The 22,846-nt window shown below is 35.3% G+C and overlaps 2 protein-coding genes and 1 non-coding gene across 3 annotated transcripts; 1 reads left to right on the forward strand and 2 right to left on the reverse strand.

Annotated features, from left to right (window-relative positions):
• Nucleotides 1-2,562: 2,562 nt before the first annotated feature.
• Nucleotides 2,563-6,945, forward strand: LOC125217661 (endoglucanase 11). Its single transcript, XM_048119178.1, has 5 exons — nucleotides 2,563-2,852; nucleotides 2,940-3,152; nucleotides 3,592-3,792; nucleotides 4,371-4,625; nucleotides 6,039-6,945. The coding sequence occupies exons 1-5, from the start codon at nucleotides 2,658-2,660 to the stop codon at nucleotides 6,687-6,689; spliced, it is 1,515 nt and encodes a 504-aa protein (XP_047975135.1). The 5' UTR covers nucleotides 2,563-2,657; the 3' UTR covers nucleotides 6,690-6,945.
• Nucleotides 6,946-10,240: 3,295 nt separating this feature from the next.
• On the reverse strand, nucleotides 10,241-10,311 carry TRNAG-GCC. Its single transcript has one exon. It is a non-coding gene; the product is annotated as a tRNA-Gly (tRNA).
• A 2,307-nt stretch (nucleotides 10,312-12,618) lies between these two features.
• On the reverse strand, nucleotides 12,619-14,333 carry LOC125223752 (loganic acid O-methyltransferase-like). The gene is made up of 3 exons (XM_048127039.1): nucleotides 14,196-14,333; nucleotides 13,459-14,112; nucleotides 12,619-13,050 (listed from the first exon to the last, which is right to left on the reverse strand). The coding sequence occupies exons 1-3, from the start codon at nucleotides 14,265-14,267 to the stop codon at nucleotides 12,730-12,732; spliced, it is 1,047 nt and encodes a 348-aa protein (XP_047982996.1). The 5' UTR covers nucleotides 14,268-14,333; the 3' UTR covers nucleotides 12,619-12,729.
• Between the last annotated feature and the right edge of the window lie 8,513 nt (nucleotides 14,334-22,846).

A 22,846-nucleotide genomic window follows, 5' to 3' on the forward strand; every position in this document is an offset into this window, starting at 1 on the left:
AAAAAACGGTAGCATATTATTTGTTAACATTCTACTATAACTAAAATCTTGGAACAACTATATAACTATGGTTTTGACTAGTGGAGTTTGATAAAAGCTGCTTGAAACTTTAGTTTACTGGTCATTATTTTCTCTTAAAATTAATCTACTTTGAGTTTGTATCAAATTTAAACAACTAACTTTTTTGAACAAGTTTGTAGTTAATTTAAAAAAAAAAAATTCAAAATGGGACTGAATACTCGAAATCCGTTTTGGACCGAGTATCGGGTATCAGTTATTGAAAAATTCGGGATCAGGTACCTGAAATTTTCAGATCGGATATCTGTAGATGTCCGATTTGACAAGCCTAATAGAATGTGTATCATACTATACCACTTGATTTAGCTGGTATATCATACTTCCTCCGTTCCATAGTAACGTAGTCATTTCTTTTCGGCACGGAGATTAAGAGAAATTGTGTTAGGTGAGTTAAGTAAATGAAGAACAAAGTGGAAAATAAAAAAGGTAGAGAGATGAAGAGAGGAAAAAGTAAGAGAGAGTAACGTAGGTGTGAAAAAATGTGTTGACTTTTATTAAAAAAGGAAATGACTCTATTACTATGGAACGTACCAAAATGCAAAATGTCTCTATTACTATGGAACGGAGGGAATATTTGATTTCAAGCTATTACCATAGTGCTCATTTTTTTCGCGCTTGAAAATTCTGACTCTAATTCTCGATCTTCGGTTTTCAAGCTAACCCATGGGGCCAACTGTTTATGAATCTTCTCAAAATCAAATGAAAATGCTTTCTCTTGATTTTATAGAGTATTGATTATATGCAGTTTTTTGTTCGTTGGGATTCGATCATATGAGGTTTCTGTTTGTTGGAATAATCTTGGTCTTGGACTCTTGGTATATGTGGAAGTAAGAAAACTATTTCTAGCGTATGTTTCAACGAATTCCAACTGATGCAAATTGTTTTATGACAACAAAATGCCTCCATTTCACAAAATTCAATCCAAAGTTATCAAATACTCCTCAGTCCGCGAATAAAAGTCCCATTTTTCTATTTTAGTTCGTCCGCGAATAAGAGTTCCGGTTCACTTTTACCATAAATGGTAATAGGGTTTTACCTTCCACCAACTCATTCCACTCATATTTCATTTAAAACTAATATATACAAGTGGAACCTCTATTCCACTAATTTTTTCTACCCACTTTTCTTAATATTTCTTAAAATCCGTACCGTCCATGAATGAGACTCCTAATGGCGGATGGAGTGAGTAAAAGATTTGGATTAGGATAGACATTTCATACATGTGTATATCAATGCAGGAATTGTGAAATTTCCTTGTGTGAGATCAGAATATCAATGCGTTGATATTCTAACTAAAGTGGTGATTTCAAGAAAATTTGCTAGAGTACTAGTCGAAATCACCTCAATGAGAAAGAAATAAAATGAAATCAAAACTTACTCGAAATTTTAGATTGATTAAAATAATAAAGCTCTCAAGTCTATAAAGGCATATTCAATTGTCTCAGGAGAAAAACACAATTCAATTATCAACCATATCAAATTTACACTGATGACTTTCCCGTTTACTTGTTATTTTGATTAATCTTATTCTTCCTCTCGTTGGATCGGAGGCTCGTGGAACACAAGCTTTTCTTATCTATTTCACCATCTTTTGGGCAATCTATTCTGTTCACCAGGTTCTCTCTTCAATTTGCAAATTTTGTTTGTTGGCATATTAATTCGTCTCAAGATATTGTATGAAACATACTACATATTTCAATAGCAATATAATTGTAAACTAATCATCCAAAAACCAAACATGTCAAAGAGAAGTTCCATTTGATCATCCAACTATTAAAATCTAATTTTGACATTGGTGTTGAGAATTTAAATAAATTTGAAAATTCAACAACATTCTAACAAGTAGTAATATGTGCTTAAACCGTCAAGATAAGAAATCTTCTATCCTTGAATTCTTACCTCCATTTTGATTTCGTGTCCCACTACTAAAATAGGTCTGTCTGTAATCAAGATCATATTTTGAGTACTTGTAGTCTCAGTAATAATTAAGTTATTCAATTAAATTTTATTATAAGCCCAGTAACTTCATGTGCAAGTACAGTATTCCGGGTAACTTGAGGTGCAGTAATTAGTATCATCTGCCATATAGTCTTTTCTCTTTTTTCCTCACAAGGGAACAAAAAGGTCATGTAATTAATAGGAATCTACATCTGCCATTTCAAATGTATAAATGATGAGGCATCTTCACATTCAATATTTTGAAAGAATTCGAAAATTTCCCCTTTCACATAGCAACTGTTTCATTCACTCTACACGCACATGTAATTTAACATTCACAACACAACACATAAAATAAGGTCAATGTTTTACACTCGCTAAAGTCACCTATATATCTAGTGGACCCTCCCACTAATTAATTTTACTGTATAATCCAACCTAAATTTAGTTATATTATTTATTCCTAAAGTAAATAAAAAATAAAATAAAAATACTAATCTCATGCAAGATTTGCGATGCTATAAAAAGAGGGAGGCTATCACGCTATAGTGAGAGGAAAAAAGAAGAAATAAAAGGAAAAGAAAGAAAGTGATTGCCTCAGGAAGCAGAGGAGAGCTTCCTCCCCCCATTCAAATTCAACAATGGGGTTCAAATTATGGCTCCAAATTCTTCTCCTCTTCCCCACTCTCTCCCTATCCCACCAATTCTTCGACTACGCCGACGCCCTCACCAAGAGCCTCCTCTACTTCGAGGCGCAGCGCTCCGGCCGCCTCCCCTACAACCAGAGAGTCACCTGGCGCCACCACTCCGGCCTCACCGACGGCCTCGAACAAGGGGTGGGGCCCACTTCCTCCTCCTCTTCTTCGTCATCGTCCTCTTTATTAATGACGCTTCATTAACAAATAAAATATATTTATAAATAGGTGGATTTGGTGGGAGGCTACTATGACGCGGGCGACAATGTCAAGTTCGGCCTCCCGATGGCCTTCACCGTCACAATGCTGTCGTGGGGCGTCATCGAATTCCGCGACGAGATCGCCGCGGCGGGCGAGCTACGTCACGCGCTTGAAGCTATCAAATGGGGGACTGACTACTTCATTAAAGCACACACCCATCCCCATGTTTTGTGGGCTCAGGTAAATTTCAAAAGGTCTCAGTTTCGAGTCCATCGTTTTACTACTTCTAAATTAGTTAAAATTATAAACAAATGAAATCAACTTTTAGCACGAGTTTTCACGAGGATTAAAGGAAAAAGTAGTGGGCTTTAAATCCCACAATCACGCCGGAAATAGAAGTGCTTGGAAAAATCTACATCTTTGAAAATTTGAATTTCATCAGCAGTAACAAACGGCCCCTTAATTTTGTGCGTGGGGTCCGGAATTTCAAATCTTGTTTTCTAGTCAGTCTACACCGAGTCTTAGTAGTAATAACTAGTGTCGGTTTCAGACAACAGAAAATGTCGTGTGTCAAAATAAAGCACGCAATTACCTCGTGATTATGGGAGCATTTCTTTTTGATTGTGACTAATTTAATTAACCATTAATTTTAATTAATTCCGTTAATCGTGTTGGTCAGGTGGGCGATGGCGACACCGACCACCTGTGCTGGCAGAGGCCGGAGGACATGACGACCTCCCGCCGCGCCTACAAGGTGGACGAGGAGAACCCCGGCTCTGAGGTGGCGGCCGAGACGGCCGCCGCCATGGCCGCGGCTTCGATTGTGTTTAGGAGAACAAACCCACACTACTCCCACCTTCTGCTGGACCATGCACAACAGGTAAGTTAGTTAATGAGTTTGTTATGTTAGGTTATTTTTGTTGTCTAAATCATTATTAATATGTAATTAAAGAATGCATATTTAAAAACAAGTAATGAACACAATGACGTGGATGAATTTGGCTATGACAAATTTCCCTAAACACAAGTAGTTGCAAGGCAGTTTGCTTCCTTAAAATAGGTAGGTAGTCCAACTTTCTCGCCACAATTAATAGGGATCGTGATTTGTTAAGTGTCACTTGCACTACAGTTATAACTACTAAAGTTGTAGAGATTTTTTTTTTACTTCAAACAAGACAATAAATCAAGGTTCGAATCATCTCATATATGTGTACATATAATACGTTTAAATTATAATGAAATTGCATTTTACTACAAAACAACCTCGTGGCAAAAGTGTGGAATGGTCTTTGATGTTATTAGCATATGATGATGTTAAAATTGAGAATAAAGTATAGTAGTACTATGAATTTTCTTTTGTTCAACATGTCAAGTATGAAATCTTGAAAATACTTCAGTTTTGTCGATTTTTTCTGCGTTCGTCCCTAACTAGAGTATTTGAATGACGTGTGTATGTAGTTGTTTGAGTTTGCGGATAAATATAGAGGTAAATACGACGAGAGCATCGGAGGAGCGAAAGGATACTATACGTCGGTGAGTGGATACAAGGATGAGTTATTGTGGGCAGCTATGTGGCTATACAAAGCCACCGACAATCTACACTTCTTCAATTATACCATTCATAATGCCATTTCTTTTGGTGGGATCACTTGGCCCATCACTGAATTCAGCTGGGATGTTAAGTATGCTGCTCTCCAACTTATCGCCTCTATGGTAATTTACTTATTCATCTCTCTCATTTGATTAATACTTAGTCCGTTTTAACACGCAAGATGTGTAAGGCTAAACACGATAAAAACACACATTTTAGATCAGATAACTTCAAGAAAATTCTACTAAGCAAACGGACATTTGGGTTTGGGTAAAATTTGTGGCATGAGTTTTGTTACTATATTAGTGTCGGTCGTGATTTTAGCACACATATAATGGGACAAATTATGGAAAGGGTGCCTCCACAGTGGAACAATAGGATTGGTTTTTGAGTCTTTGTTTTCAAATTCATAATCACATAAACCAAATATTTGTTCCCCTTTTGTATATCTAAACCCCACCATCTTAAAAGGCGCAAAGCATTAGCACTTACAAATGATGCACTTCTTGATTGCAATTTAACTAATTTACTTTATCTTAGGATCAACCAACTCTACAAATGTAAAGGTCCTTCTTGATGGCGTCATCACTAAGCTTTGCCTCTTTACTAGAATCCAGCAAAACTAAAGATATTCTCTTTAGTTACTTATTTATAAGACATAGAAATGACAGTTAATCTCAAGATTCTCAACATGGGATTCTCTCCCTCTCACCCACACACCTGCATAAGAGTAAAAATTCAGGGTACGTACATATTATCACGTAGTGTGTTCAATCAATCATAATTGTAATAAAAAAATAAAGAGAGAAATTATTTATGCAATTATAATTGGTTGAACACACCACGTGACAATATGTCTGGACCACTGAATTTTTATTCACTACATACCGAGGTCATTTATAATATTGTGAGTGCTATTGTTTTAATTTTGAATAAATACTCCTAATTCAACATTGGTCCTCTTATCTTCAGACTTCTAATTCAACTGGTGTTTGGTTTGATGGATTAAATAGTACTGAGTTTTATGAATGTTCTTTGATTGGATAATTTAGACTCAATTTTTAGCTATGTTATTATGCCACGTGAAATTAGTCTTGACTCTCTTTCTGTAACAAGAATTAGAGGTGCCCATGGTTTCGGAACCGGCGGTTATGGTTCCGGAACCGCCGGTTCCAGTTTTGGAAATTGTCAAACCGGAACCGAACCGTGAGGGTGTTTCGCGGTTACAGTTCCGGTTCCAAAACTGCCGGTTTCGGTTTCGGTTCCGAACCGACGGTTTTTTACGGTTCCAAACCGCCGGTTTTTTGCGGTTCCGGCACGGTTTCGGTTCGAAAATTTTTGAACCTGAACCGAACCACGGTTCAAAAATTGACGGTTTCGGTTCGGATAAATTCTCATGATTTCGGTTCGGAACCATAACCGACGGTTACGGTTTCGGTTTTAACCGACGATTCAGTAAACCTTGAGCAGGTCTAACAAGAATAACCTCAGTAATATCGAATCAATTTAATCTCTTTGTGTATATCGTGTTGCAGTTGCCAAGAGAGGGGAAAACAGAGCAAGAGAAGCACATCCTAGAAGAATACACCTCGAAAGCAGAGCACTACATCTGCGCCAATCTAAACCTAAACAACGGATCCGCTAACGTACAGCGCACCCCAGGGGGGCTCCTCTACACCCGCCAATGGAACAACATGCAGTACGTCTCCAACGCCGTCTTCCTACTAACCGTCTACACCGACCACCTCCGCTCCACCAATCAAAACCTCTCCTGCCCCAAGAATCCCTCGGTGGGCCCCGACGAGATCCTCTCATTCGTCCAATCACAGGTGGCCTACATCCTGGGCTCCAATCCCATGCGCCTCAGCTACCTCGTCGGGTACGGGCGGGACTACCCCAAGCGGGTGCACCACCGATGCGCGTCCATGGAGTCCTACAGGGACACCAAGACGTTCGTGGGGTGCACCCAGGGGTATGACCACTGGTACGGCCGCAGGAGCCCGAACCCCAACGTGGTCGTAGGGGCAGTCGTTGGTGGGCCCGACAGCAAAGACGAGTTCGCGGATCGGAGGGGGAATTTTATGCAGACCGAGGCTTGCACTTACAACACTGCCCCTTTGGTTGGAGTGTTTGCGAGATTGAATTCGATGGTTAATACTACAACAACGTTGGTTTCTTCGGTGTAAATTGGATGTTTGTATAGGAATTTTGGAGGGATTTTTTTTGATATAGCCTAGCCATTTAGGCTAATTATATCTAAATACGAAATATATTATTCTCTCTGTTAAGTTACATAGTATTTTTTTGAGAGATGTGTTGTGTCAGTGTTACTACAAGTTTTTTCTTTTTTCAAGATTGCCATGTACTTAGAAAAATGGCCGTGGATTTGTTGTTATCTGTAAATTTTTGTGCCTATAACATTGATATAATGTCTTCCAATGAGTTGCGAATTCGTTAACTTTAGAGAGGCTATGATCTCATTTCATGAATGTATCTGAGCTATATATATGAAAGAAAGATCAATGAAATCCTAGTGGGATATTGACACGTAATATCATAAAAATTTAAAAAAGTTGGTTTTTCCCAAGAACTTTAAAATTGACCAATAATATCACTAACTTTACGCTGAGTTTGTTATTTTCCACAAAAGAAAAAATTCCGACTATATTATTAGATTGAAAAACAATTTTGGTGAGTGTGCTTCAAGAAAAACTATCCTCAAATGTTGAAAAACTTGAAGCTCGCGAAGTTGTTGTCGAGAAATTACGAAAAAAAATCCGTATCACGACATTATTTGCCGGAATTTTTTCTTTGGTGGGAAATAACAAACTCGAGGTAAAGTTTGTGATATTATTTGTCAATTTCAAAGTTCGTGAGAAAAACCCAATTTTTTGAAAGTTCTATAATATGAGGTACCAATATCTCAATCCTAATTAGGTTCCATTCTAAAATCAATCAATTTCAAAATGGAGTCTCACTGAATGTTACCATCGTATCAGAGTGGATTGTCGATTGTGGATTGAAACCTTAACTTTGAGTTTATATATTTATTTAAACTGAAAAAGAAAATACATTTATTATCATAAATTTTATATTGTACTACTGTAGGCTGTAGCTGACACGTGTGAAAATATTGTTACTCTTCTCAAACGCATCACCGACGAGAGGTTTTGCAATAAAAACTATGGTCCTCAATTAATTGCTCGTGTTTTTGAAATGTTATTCTAACTCTTTATTGCATTTATCATATGTATATTCGTTTCGAGCTCTAACCACCGATATATCTTCCCACCGACAAAGCAGAATCAGAAGCAGAAGATTTTGAGTAAGCAATGTACATACACACATGACATGGGGTTACGTTGATGGGCTCAGTATTCATTGTGCATTTACTTAAAGATTGCTCTAACTCATAATTTAAGACTTGGAATTCATGAGTGAATGACTACTCAACTACTCATAAAGTTCCAAAAAACATGCTACTACTAGTATAATTTTCCACCACGTAATATTCCCAATTTTTGAATAAGTATAAGTGCATTGTATCTCCTTGTAATTTGGGAATATTCATTTTCCAGTCATAACTACTTACTTCAAAGAGCACAAGACAGAAAAAGGAAAAAAGCTTTGAACAAGCGAAAAAGAAGTCAAAAGCTATATATTGATCTAAATCTTGTATGGTGTACATTACTTTGCAATCATGAATCATATGTGTTAGATTTCAAAATTAGATTGGGCTATAGTTTTATGCTGAAAAATACTCCCTTTTACTTAAAAAGTAGTATAAACTATTTCCTTTTTAGTATGTACTTACTTTCTAATTTTGCAAACTCTTTTCTCTAACCCATTATCCACTAACAATACTTTAATTACTTTTCCTTTCTATCTTTCTTTTATTTTACCAATTATACATTAAAACTAGTGTCGAACCAAATGTTCACACTTTTGAGACGGAGGAAATATATAGGTAGGTGAGTGCTTCAGAATATTGACTCATATGTCACTAGTCACTAATCTGGGATGAAAATTTGCTTGGAATGTCATACCATGGAGTTGGATTGTAAACAAATTAAACTGATAACGATCTAATCTATGAGGTCTAAGCTGGATCATACCTGTTAAGGAAATAGTAATTCTTAGTCCGAACATGGAGCTGATCTGCTAAATTCTAATCCGAACACTATCCACACCTGACATGAATTCGTTAATGACACGATAACAATCCGATAACAATCAGAACCTAATTTACACAATTAAAACCTAATAACACGTATTTGATAAGGACTTAATTAATCTAGCCCAAAATTATTGGATTCTTAACAAGTCAATGCAACAAAGACACAAATCCAATAAAAATTGATTCAAATTCATTAATTTCATGTATGATTGTGTCAAAATTCCGTGTTATATCGAAAATAGTCAATCCTAAAATTTACTACAAAATAAATGTTTGGTGGGAATATATAGGCCCCCTTCCTTCTTTAAAGGGTCCATCACTAGTGGACATAAAAGATTTATACAGCAGGACGATGAAAGAGATAACATGACAGGGGCAGCCTATAAGAAGATATGAAATTCTAATTTATTGACTTGCAAAGAAAAGAATAGACGAGTGATTAAATAGTAGACTTTTGGGTTCTGACAATGCAATGTATAAAAGAAATGAGGCAGTGCAGAGAGGCCCCAATGATTCAATGCATTGAGTATGATAAAAGAAATGAACATTATAGCAGAATACATGTTACATTTAAGTAAATGCAACAACCATTTCTATGACTGGCTTGTTTTTAATTTTTTGTAACATTGCATTTCGAGAAATTGCATTACTTTAAAAAAACATAATACTATCACTTAGTATATTAGCTACATCCAAAAGATTGATCATAACATTGAGTACAAAATTGCAGAGAATATAACCTTTACTCCCAATTTAGGCCACTTAATTATACAAGCACTAACTTTATATCCAGGTGGAAACCTTGTAACAAGATGATTCGAATTTCAACTTCAACTTTGGACACAGATAAAATAATCAACTTTAACACATGTTTTTTATACCACTAATTCAACTGAACTTATAAAATGAGATAAAGAAAGGAATATTACCTTTAGTCCTAATTTATTTACAATAGGCCAATCACTTACAACCACAAACTTTTCTTTTCTAGGTTCAGCCTTGCTTTGTTCAAAGATAATAAAAAATGTCCACCCACTTATAAAATACATAATCTATATATATTCCATTGAATAAAAAGGAAACTACCCAAGTATATATTCCATTGAGTAGAAAAATGAGTGGATATAGAAAAAGGCTCAGAATTGGACAAATCAGTCCAATATCTTCATTACACAACACACTGTCTGAACACAGTGTCTGCCCATAAATTTTCATGCATTTCCTGTTGACAAATTTAGGACCAAAAATGTATTTTCCATGTTTACTATAGTTTATAGTGTCAACATACAAAAAAAGTAAATATATTGTGGTGTGGTTATGTTCTGTTAGTTCAGCATAATAGGAAAGGAGACCATCAATCATATGACATGACATACAACCAGTTGATTTAGTTTTAGTAAACTGTAAACGTGTAGATTTATGATAAAACAAAAAAGAAGCAAACAAAGGTTAAAATGATCTGCTAGTTTTTTGTTACACGTGGTATTTTGATAAAAAAAAAATCAAATAAATTAAAACATAAACTCAAATTCAATTGCAAATTAGCCAAGAAAATGAAATTGCACCAGCCGGGAATCGAACCCGGGTCTGTATCGTGGCAGGGTACTATTCTACCACTAGACCACTAGTGCCTGATGCTTTGGTTTCTGACTGATTATTAAATCAAATTGTGTTAGTTGTTTGTGATTGAATAATTAAGTTTATCTATTCTTCAATGCTAAGAGAAAGAGGAAATTAACAATCCATTCAAAGGTGTGTATCAACTTCATTAAGCAATGACATCGTATTTCTCATATTTTGTCTGCTTGGAATTGCTATTAGACTAGTGTCTAAATTAATAAATAAACATTTGTTGCAATCGAGATTAATCATTCAATCAATATTAGTATTACAAGTTCCTAAATTATTAGAAAAATTTCCATCTTATTGAGCCATATCTTTCTTCTTCAGCAGATTAAAGCAGAAAGAAAATTATGATCCATGTCTTTCTTCTTCAGCAAATTATGTTATGAATGTGCCAGTGCAACGAGCAGCGACACTTTCCATGAGAACTTCAGCTACTATCAATGTTGCATTAGTACAATATCTCTGTCACGACATTTCCTAAGAATATAAAACATAGTTTATCGTGACTGGGAGAAGATCAAAGAAGTGAGGAGAAAAGTAGAATATTGGCACAATTGATCGTAACTTTAAAAAAAATGTGAATTACTTGAAAGAATCAAATGATCATCTCAACAGTAAATAATTTAAATGAAATAGTATCTTAACAATACATGAACTCGAAAAAGTACTACTGTTTAGCGGCAGCGTGTAAGAGCGAATGATGTCATGTGTGAAGACATGACACATTCAAAATATTCCTAATATTCAATTTAGTTCTAGTTCGTTCCTTAGAATTTTAGAACTAATTAGTTAAATCAAAGAATTAAGTAACTTAACAACTTAAAACCTCTATCAAGGCCCAACCTTAATTTCATTAGCCCAAACTCAAATAAATTAAGCAGCCCCAAAACCTTTAACTTGAATTTTAAGTCCACACAATTATTTAATTTGGTCTAACACTCTGGATTTAATTTCAGCCCCAAACTTGATATTATTAGATCCAAATCCTAAAAAAAGAAAGATTCAAGAACCTTAGTCCAAAACAAGAAATCGGCACTTCCAAATCTGTCTCTCCTATCATTGTGTCGAATGCGAAGATCATAACATCTTCAGGCATGTAGGTCCATGACGTAAAATATGACTCAAATGTCCATGTATGTTCATTGTGATTTCTCATAAATATATTCCATTGAGTAGATAAATGACTTGGATATGGAAAAAAGGTTCAAATGCTTGCAGATATAATGGTGATAACATACAAGAAAGTTAATAGAAAAGTACTCTATAAAAATTAGAAACTCAGAGCAATTGCAAATTAGCCCACAAACGGCATATAAGGGTAACCCAATACCCTAACAAAGCAAGAAATCATCACACCAAGGAATGATGCACTAGCCAGGAATTGAACCCGGGTTCTGTACCATGGCAGGGTATTATTCTAGTACTAGACGTGTTAAATTCTCTAAATTCTGTCCCATATCGACTTGGTGATGATCCAATCTAATCTATATAAGTGTGGATAACCCTCCCCCTTATGAGACATTTTAAGGGGTGAGTGGTCCATTTCTAATATGGTATCAGAGCGGGCCCAAATCGATGGTGGATTTCTCTTTATCTCTTATGTACCTCACGAGTGGAAAACCGATGTCCTTTCCGGCCCACACGTGAGGGGGCGTGTTAAATTCTCTAAATCCTGTCCCACATCGACTTGGTGATGATCAAATCTAATCTATATAAGTGTGGATAACCCTCCCCCTTATGAGGCCTTTTAAGGGGTGAGTGACCCATTTCTAATACTATCTCTTCTATATAAGGATGGATAACCCTCCCCCTTATGAGGCCTTTTAAGGGGTGAGTAGCCAATTTCTAATATGGTAACAGAGCGGGCCCAAGTCGATGAAGGTTTTCTCTTTATCTCTTATCTACCTCACGAGTGGAAGACCGATGCCCTTTCCAACCCACATCGATGATGGTTCTCTTATCTCTAGCATTGCTTACCCACGTGATGGAAGACCGATGTCTTTTCCAGCCCACACGTGAGGGGGCGTGTTAAATTCTCTAAATTCTGTTCCACATCGACTTGGTGATGATCCTATCTCTTCTATATAAGGATGGATAACCCTTCACCTTATGAGGCCTTTTAAAGGATGAGTGGTCCATGTCTAATACTTGTGCATCTTGTTATTAATCAAAATGAGCATATTTATTATATTTCTCATTCCCAACTTACTTATCTAATTGAACCACCATTTGTATTTGATATGAATAGCAATTACGATGTATAAAAATAAAAATAGTTAGCTGGAATGATATTAATCGTAACTATAATAGTATATAAAAATAAAAATAGTTAACTGGAATGATATGAATCGGTGTACAATTTTTGAGCTCTTGCATTTATTGATATGATTCTACCTTATTAAAGAGAAAAAATATTAATTTATTTAGTTGCGCCTGAGCACAACAAAGATACCGGTAGAGCTTATGTCAATTTGATTGAATTTAAGATTGTGTTGTTGTTGGATGGCCCTCTCAAAAATTTGTTCCACAGTCTCACTTCCAAAGTGATGGCTCAAAGTCCCTTCCAATCCTGCTCTAATGTGCATTACTGAAATCTTACTATCCCTCTTTCCTGCAATTTCCACCTTTTCCATTTTCACAATTTCAAAACATTTGTTTTTCTCAATCAATCTCCTTACTTGATCCACGCAAGGAAATACAATAGGAATGTTGAACGAATCCACTCGCTCTTGCGCTAATACTCCCTGCACACATTATATTCTAACGCTTAATTAATATCCCATTAAAAGTCCACATTCACGTTTTAGTAGATTATATATAAAAGTGAGATTCATATCTACTGACATTTTCAACCCATTTTTTTTTTTTTTTTAAAAACTTGTGTTAAGTCAAATATTCCCTCCGTTCCCAGAAAGATGACCCCTTTCTTGGGCGGCACGAGATTTTATGCAAATTTATTTTGTGTGTTGAGAGGAGAGAGTAAAGTAAGAGAGAGGGAATAAAGTAGAGATAAAAGTGTTTCCATTTTAAGTAATGGGTCATCTTAATTGGGACAAACTAAAAAGGAAAGTGGATCATCTTCAATGGGATGGAGGGAGTATTAAATATGACTTGAGATAGAGGGAGTAGTACAAAGCAAAAATGATATATACCTCGTTGACCATGTCGATGAGGATGGACTCGATAAAAGTAAACATCGAAGCCATACGATGCTGCACGTCTCTGCTAGGCACGACGGCCATGTTAAACAGCATCAGCCCTCTGGCCGCAATCTCCCGAGCTCTGCATCTGAAAAACACCTCCATGTCTTCCTCCAACTGGTCCTCGTAAGCCCTGGCCACCGCATCGGGGGCCCCACTGTAGTGGATCTTCGCGGCGTTCCACACAGGAGAGCCTTCCACGGTCAACCCCTCGGGCACCTTGGACAGCCAGTTGAGCGAGGCCGAGGAATAGGCGATTTGGATGGAAGAGGAAGGGAAGAGCCTGCCGTAGAAGGAGCCAGGCACGGCCGCCGCAAAGTAGTTCCTGTTCCTCCCATGCTCAGGAAGAGAGGCGAAGAGAGTGTTGAAATCATTTCCAATTCGATCGTTGAACGCAACTTGGAATTCGAGGCTACTGTTGTTGTTACACTTGCGTTGAACGGCTTCGATGATGGTGTCCATGGCGTAGAATGTGTTGGGCCCCACCGAGCATCCGAGGTCGGCAACGACGAAGGTGTTGTTGGAATCACACAACACCTTTGGTAGATCAAGGCTCTCCATCACTGCCTCTTTTATTGCATCTTCCACAATAAGCGCCCCTTTTCTCTGTATGTAGTTTAAGAAACAAATTAGTAATTAATTGAATCATAGGGAGTATAAAACATCAAGAAATTGGAATTTAAGTGAACCTGCCAAGTGGAGTTTCTAGCGTAACTATATGTGCCGCTGCCGCCATTCATCGGAGATATTGATTCAGCCATTATCAATTACGCTATTGATTTCAGAAGCTCAACTTGTTCGATTCAGATATCTTCATATTCTATTTATACAATTAAGTACTTCCTCCGTCCCCGATTAATCGTCACTCTTTGACGGGACACGGATTTTAAAAAATGTAAAAAAAAGATTGTCGAAAAAGTTTGTGGAATGTGAGACTCACTTTTTATATTAATTTTATAATAAAATGTGAGTGAAATGAGTTAATATAATGTGAGACCTATCTATCATTTAGGATAAAAATGAAGTGTGACAATTATTAAGGGACGAATCAAAATGAAAAATAGTGACTATTAATCAGGGACGGATGGAATATTATTCAAAGTAGTAAGTACTTGTTTGTCAAATTCCTTTTTAATACTATATCGTTCATTACTTACACATGATTACTACTTTTAAATATAATAAAGTGACAATTAATCAGGGACGAAGGAAATATTATTCAAAGTAGGAAGTAGTACTTGTTTGTCAAATTCCTTTTTAATACTATATCGTTCATTACTTACGCATGATTACTACTTTAAATATAATAAATCTATTAACAATTTATATGTTGGCGCATCTTGAATCTTGATTAACATAAATTTTTGAAGGTTGACAATTGAACGCGTTTTTGGATCCCTCACCTAACTAATTCAAAACTATCGGCATAAATAATAAGGACGTGCATTATTATAACGCATAGTCTACGGTCTACCATAAATTGAAGACCCGTATACTTTTATAAAGATGTATTTATATCTTTTTGTTCAACTTTTTTTCTAAATCTCAGCCTTATAATTTAAAGATCTAATGACTGATTTTTATGTCACATGAATTTAATAAATTAATAAAAATAATTTGAAAAGGGCATTTAGGGGAGTAGTTAAAAATCGACGGTTATTGCATTTCCATGATTCACGTCTTCTGTATTTACTTACCTTTTATTTCTTTTCCTTTATTAAATCTCAATATGATTATTTCTTTCTATGATTCATCGATTTTACTTCAATTCTAACTATTTTTTCGCTAAAAAATATTGGAGAAATAGGAGTTCAATATTCTCGTAAGTTTCTGAGTAATGCATATGCCTCTTACAAGAAATAATGTACGCCTAATGTCTAATAATATACAGTCCGAATTTAAATAATGTACGTGTTTAAGGGAATAATGTTTAGGCTAAGTAGAACTAAATAATATACGCCAAGTGGCCTTTAATGTACATGTGTAATACTTAATGATGTACTTGTGTAAGTATTTAATGTTTGGCGAGAGTTGTATTCATACCCTTTGGGTTAAGCAATCTATGTTTAGGCTAAGTAGAACTAAATAATATACGCCAAGTGGCCTTTAATGTACATGTGTAATACTTAATGATGTACTTGTGTAAGTATTTAATGTTTGGCGAGAGTTGTATTCATACCCTTTGGGTTAAGCAATCTATGGGGCTAGGTAGTAGTACCCACTCACAAACGAAACCATCACCAAGGGCAGGGAGTTTGAATCATTCCTCTTGGGTTTAGCAACCAATGGGGCTAGGGTATAATACCACCACATGAATTAAATTTTATTTTTTAATGTGTGTTTTATATTTGGTACTAAAAAGATATTCCAATAGTATCTAATAAAGTACATTCGTATCACTGAATAATGTACAGATTGAAGATAATAATTTTGAAAGGAACTTGAATTCATCCCCTTTGGGTTTAGCAATCCATGGAGCTATGTTGTAGTACTGATACACTCGGATTTTGCACTGTTTTAAGGCAATTATTTGGTGTGTTTTTGATGTCAAAGTCACTCTACATGTCCATTATTTGCATATTTCATCTATTTTGGTATTTTGACGTGTTTTGTGAGAAATGTGCATAATTGAGCCGAAAAAGGGAGTCAAAACAAAAGTCTGGAAATCTGGAGTCAGACGACGACCGGCGACTGCCGCGAAGTTGTACGGCGGCCAGAGCAATGCAGCGGCCCACCTCGGAAAATTACACTTGGAAGTGAGTCTCGCCCGACGATCGCCGTGTCACACCCCAACACTTATGACATATGCACTTACTATAAATAAATTCAAAAATTTTTAAATAAATAATCCACACGTATTATATAATTTCAAAAATCACTATTTATCAAGTACATATTTCAAAACATTCTAACAGGCAGTTGGACCCTCTCACCACTCTATATACTATACATTTATCTACATGCAAAAATGATGAGGAGGAGAAGGTTGCCAAAACGTGTCAGCCGCCGACCCTTATAATAACTGTAACTCACATCAACCCACGAATCATTGATATCTTATTCCTGAAAAATATTAGTGGTTTATATGAGCCACAACTCAGTGTATATAAACCTTACCTTTAATTCCACATTCCAAAACTCAAACATATTCTCTAACCAATATATATAACAATAACCAACGAACAATATAAACAACTTCATATACATATGCATATGCCACTCTGTTCAATTTATTATTCTGTGACTGGTCAAGCCTGGTATCTGCTCGGGATTTCCAATATGCCAGTATGATTTGACCCGAAGGTCCCACTATGATTTGACCCGAAGGTCCCACTATGATTTGACCCGTAGGTCCCACTGTGAATTGACCCGTAGGTCCCAATATGATTTGACCCGAAGGTCCCAATATGATTGACCCGAAGGTCCCATTGTGTCCACTGTGATTTCAGATCCAGGACAAGACTATCACAGATCCTCTTTAATCAAATGATTCAGTTAATTCCAATACCATATGCAAAACATATCTATTGCATCAATTACATATTTCTATCATATTCCACCATTGATATCAAATAACACATAATCATATCATAGTCATATCATATAGTCCAATTATTCACTTTATATAAATACCTAGCAAGAAGCACATAAAACATGTAAAATTAAAAGTGTGATTTATACACACCTGAATATGATAGGTAAACAACTCAAAAGCTTGATTCCTTCTCTTCATTTGCCATTCTCAGATGGTATATAGTTGTTACTTCTAAATCCTAAATACTCTTTCTACTATTCTTGTTTTTCTCCTAACTCTCGTTTCTCTTTATAATTCACGCTCTCGATATTTCTTCTTAATAAATAATGAACTGAGTATATGTTATTCTATTTTTTTTCCACTAAGAGTGCACCGACTCTACATATATGCCTTTTTTGGTTAATGTCGTCCCCCTCTAATATTAACATGAAGGCTAGTATATGAAGCATAAATAATTTAGATAAATGGTAACCTGCATGCTACGTAGTACTTTATTTTATTGACATCTGTCTTATGAAATTGGTGGCACTTTAATTGGTGACCACGTATACTAACACATTCATATTTCAAGCTATACTACTACTCTTATTTATATTATATTGATTTAGGATTACTGTCATTTTCTATATACTAATATATTTATATATACGTACATAATTATTAGTACTATATGGTACACATGCACACATTTACCTAATTATTGTATATATATACTGATTTATACTATAATAATACAATATATATATATATATATACATCTATTTAACGATTTCCGCAAATTAAAACTATCCATATATTCGATTATAGTGTGTCGATTATAACCATAAATATATTCTCTATTGCATACTTAATATCTCTATACTAAAAATGACAATATAATATGTAATGACTATAAAATATGCTAATATGCAAAATAATGCATGTTTCGGGTTAGGGATGTCACAATTCTTCCCCTCTTTAAGAATTTTGTCCGCAAAATTCATTCCTCTCCATGTTAACGTACTCAAAGAAATTGCTAACCCGTAAATAGATGTGGATAGTTCTTTCTCATCTTTTCTTCACAATTGTTTCATCCGGCGGTCCACTATATTGACAGGTTCTTCTATATAACTCAAGTTTTCAAAAATTTGTATATCAGGATCTTTTACAACATGTGAAGGATCAGATCGATAAAGCCGAATCCTACTGACATAGAAAATATTATGAATCTGTGCCAACTCTGGAGGTAATGTTAACCTTTTTGCTCGAATCGCATGACTCCTTTCTGAGGTGAAACTCACAAAAAGACTTTATCAAGACTGAGATAATAAATCGCGGATCTCTGTCAATATATAAGATACTAGAATACCATATAAGCGTTCCTGCAGATAATGATGTCAAATCTTCAAAGCAAAATAATGTCACTAATAACAGATTTTGAACAGAATAAGAAACTTCATGTACTTGCGATTGTTACAACGCATGATCAATATACTTTCCATTAAGTCAAAAGATAACCAAATCCATGTTTCAGCGCATCAATATAAATAACATAATATCTTGTACCTGCGGAGATAACCAAAATAGATGACATATTCAATCGATGCTTCCACTCATTAAAACTCTTTTGATATGCTTCACCCCATATAAAAGAAGAATTCTGTCGTACTAACTTCATTATCAATTGAATACTAATCGAGAAATATTTCCAGTTGAAAACCAGTTCAATCTTATGTAGATCCACTTCTATTCCATGACCTGACACCACGTGTCCCAACAATACTACATGTTTGAGCAAAAACTCACATTTACTCAATCTTGCAATAATCTGTTTATCTCGCAGAACTTGTAATACTGACTGCAAGTGATTAACATGCTCATCTGTACTTCATGAATATAATAGTAAGTCAATAGAAATAATCGCTAACTGATCCAGGAATAGTTGAGAGTTCATCAATGCCATAAATAATTGTAGGTACAATAGTTAATTCGAAAGGCATAACCAAAACTCATAATGGCCGTACTGAGTTCAAAATGGTGTCTCTGCAATATTCTCTTTAGTTATCTTCAACTGATGATATCTTGATCGAAAATCAGTACTCGAAAACAGTTGCATACCTTGATATTGATCAAATAAGTCTTCTATTCTCGGTAATAGATATCTATTCTTCACTGTCACTCGATTCGACTTCCAATAGTGTATATAATGTCGCAGTGTATCATCTTTCTTCTTCAAAAATAATATTGGTGCTCTCCATAGTAAAACATTGAGTGATACATATCTCTTGTCTGACAATTCTTGTAACTGTTTCTTAAACTCTTGAATATCTAATGAAGATGGTTGATAAGTAGAAATAAAAATAAATGCAATGCTCAATAGAGAAATATGTCTCCTGATAAGGTGAAAATCCAGATAAATCTGCACTTCCAATAAATCAAAAAGCCGATATAGATAATATAAGAAAACCTGGAACAAGATATTGATTACCGTAAAATATCACTCAATCCCGTCTCGATGATTATATTACCATTTCTTTTACTTGACAAGATACCTTGGTTCGATGAAGTGAAAACCAATATATACCCATAATAATAATCAAAGCTTGTGTATGACCAAGAGAATCAATACCCGCTGGCAGCTCAACTGAATTAACTCGCAACACCTTCTCTAGAAAACTGTGTATATTGAAATAATGTCAGCTCATAATCAACAAACAGAGTTCCTTGATTAAAGATAAAACCTTCTCTTCTTCTTATAACAATATACTTCTCTGCATATATTTAGCATTGAGTTCTCTAGAAAAATCGTCTGAACTGAATACCAGAGGTTGTATATAGCTTGTTATTTCCCACCAAGAGTAAGTATTGCTTCAAAGAAGAGATACCCTATAATCAAAAACATCTTCTGACATACAACTCATCTGATTGAACACCAGTTCTATCACTTTTAACTATATCTCAGCCTCAGTCAGATTAGCCCCATAAAATCAACAATTTCTACTTTTCCGAGCTCTTTAAATTTTTTACCTGTTTACCTCATCATTGGTCCATGTACCAAAAATCCCAATATGATGCAGCGTGTATATGAGATGTTTCTACAATTAATTGACGATGCAGGGTGGCTGACCCTTCTCTCCTCAGTGACATATGTTCATGACAATACAAATGCAAATGAAACTTATAACCAAAATGTATCATATGATATGCACGAATGCTACGTCCCAGCGGGATTCTATCCCCGCTCTGATACCACCTAAACTGTCACACCCCAACACTTATGACATATGCACTTACTATAAATAAATTCAAAAATTTTTAAATAAATAATCCACACGTATTATATAATTTCAAAAACCACTATTTATCAAGTACATATTTCAAAACATTCTAACAGGCAGTTGGACCCTCTCACCACTCTATATACTATACATTTATCTACATGCAAAAATGATGAGGAGGAGAAGGTTGCCAAAACGTGTCAGCCGCCGACCCTTATAATAACTGTAACTCACATCAACCCACGAATCATTGATATCTTATTCCTGAAAAATATTAGTGGTTTATATGAGCCACAACTTAGTGTATATAAACCTTACTTTTAATTCCACATCCCAAAACTCAAACATATTCTCTAACCAATATATATAACAATTACCAACGAACAATATAAACAACTTCATATACATATGCATATGCCACTCTGTTCAATTTATTATTCTGTGACTGGTCAATCCTGGTATCTGCTCGGGATTTCCAATATGCCAGTATGATTTGACCCGAAGGTCCCACTATGATTTGACCCGTAGGTCCCACTGTGAATTGACCCGTAGGTCCCAATATGATTTGACCCGAAGGTCCCAATATGATTGACCCGAAGGTCCCATTGTGTCCACTGTGATTTCAGATCCAGGACAAGACTATCACAGATCCTCTTTAATCAAATGATTCAGTTAATTCCAATACCATATGCAAAACATATCTATTGCATCAATTGCATATTTCTATCATATTCCACCATTGATATCAAATAACACATAATCATATCATAGTCATATCATATAGTCCAATTATTCACTTTATATAAATACCTAGCAAGAAGCACATAAAACATGTAAAATTAAAAGTGTGATTTATACACACCTGAATATGATAGGTAAACAACTCAAAAGCTTGATCCCTTCTCTTCGTTTGCCACTCTCAGATTGTATATAGTTGTTACTTCTAAATCCTAAATACTCTTTCTACTATTCTTGTTTTTCTCCTAACTCTCGTTTCTCTTTATAATTCACGCTCTCGATATTTCTTCTTAATAAATAATGAACTGAGTATATGTTATTCTATTTTTTTTGTCCACTAAGAGTGCACCGACTCTACATATATGCCTTTTTTGGTTAATGTCGTCCCCCTCTAATATTAACATGAAGACTAGTATATGAAGCATAAATAATTTAGATAAATGGTAACCTGCATGCTACGTAGTACTTTATTTTATTGACATCTGTCTTATGAAATTGGTGGCACTTTAATTGGTGACCACGTACATACTAACACATTCATATTTCAAGCTATACTACTACTATTATTTATATTATATTGATTTAGGATTACTGTCATTTCCTATATACTAATATATTTATATATACGTACATAATTACTTAGTACTATATGGTACACATGCACACATTTACCTAATTATTGTATATATATACTGATTTATACTATAATAATACAATATATATATACATATATATATATATACATCTATTTAACGATTTCCGCAAATCAAAACTATCCATATATTCGATTATAGTGTGTCGATCATAACCATAAATATATTCTCTATTGCATACTTAATATCTCTATACTAAAAATGACAATATAATATGTAATGACTATAAAATATGCTAATATGCAAAATAATGCATGTTTCGGGTTAGGGATGTCACACGCCGGAAGTCATGCGGCGGTCCGCCGCCGAAGGAACAAAGACTGTGGACTTCAACGCAGCGATCGCCGGCCAAGGTGTGGCGGCCCGCCGGAGAAAGGCGGCAAATCCGATTAGCCCTAGATCTGCTCCACGATTTACCATATTTTGAAGATGTTTTCCTTCTACAATGAGGATTGACTTTCCCCTATAAATAGGACCTCAAGCTTCATCAAACATAGAGCTTCTTTTTGCAAAATAATTCAGAGAGATCAAAAGCTAGAGTATTCAATTGCGCAAGGAGTTGAAGACGGATTTGAAAAACATCAAGAACGACAAGGATTCAACCTACGGGTTTTATTTGCTTTAGTTTATGTTCAAATTGTCTTCCCTTCAATTTATGTGTTTAGCTTATTTCATTATGTGTAACTAAACTCATAGGATTCTAGGGATGTGTTAGTAACGACTTTGGCTATACAATTCCAGTTTTCTATTTAATATCCGTTTTGTTTTTACTTTGTTTCTTCCCTAAGTAATCCTGATGCTGCATGATTGAGTGACACAATTGTGTATGATTTAATATAACTTGCTTCATAACTGTGAGAGAGTTCTAGCGAGTTAGATCCACCTAGTAGACGCTACAGTTAGCTTCCCTTAAAACGACACGTGTTAATTGAGAGTGAGGACTTTTCAAGGGTCTTAGGAGCTTTATGGAGTTACGTGTTAGGATTGACAACCCTAATCTTGTAATCAACGTTTGCATCGCATGTGCATAAGCTAGGTGACTTGTCCTATCAAAGTAATAACTGTGCTAGGGTATTGTAGTTTGGAATTTGTATAACCATAACTTTGAACGCACATCCCTGGAATTCCCTTATCTCTATATTTTATCTCCGTGTTTT

Source organism: Salvia hispanica, chromosome 4 (assembly GCF_023119035.1).
Source record: "Salvia hispanica cultivar TCC Black 2014 chromosome 4, UniMelb_Shisp_WGS_1.0, whole genome shotgun sequence".
NCBI lineage: Eukaryota > Viridiplantae > Streptophyta > Magnoliopsida > Lamiales > Lamiaceae > Salvia > Salvia hispanica.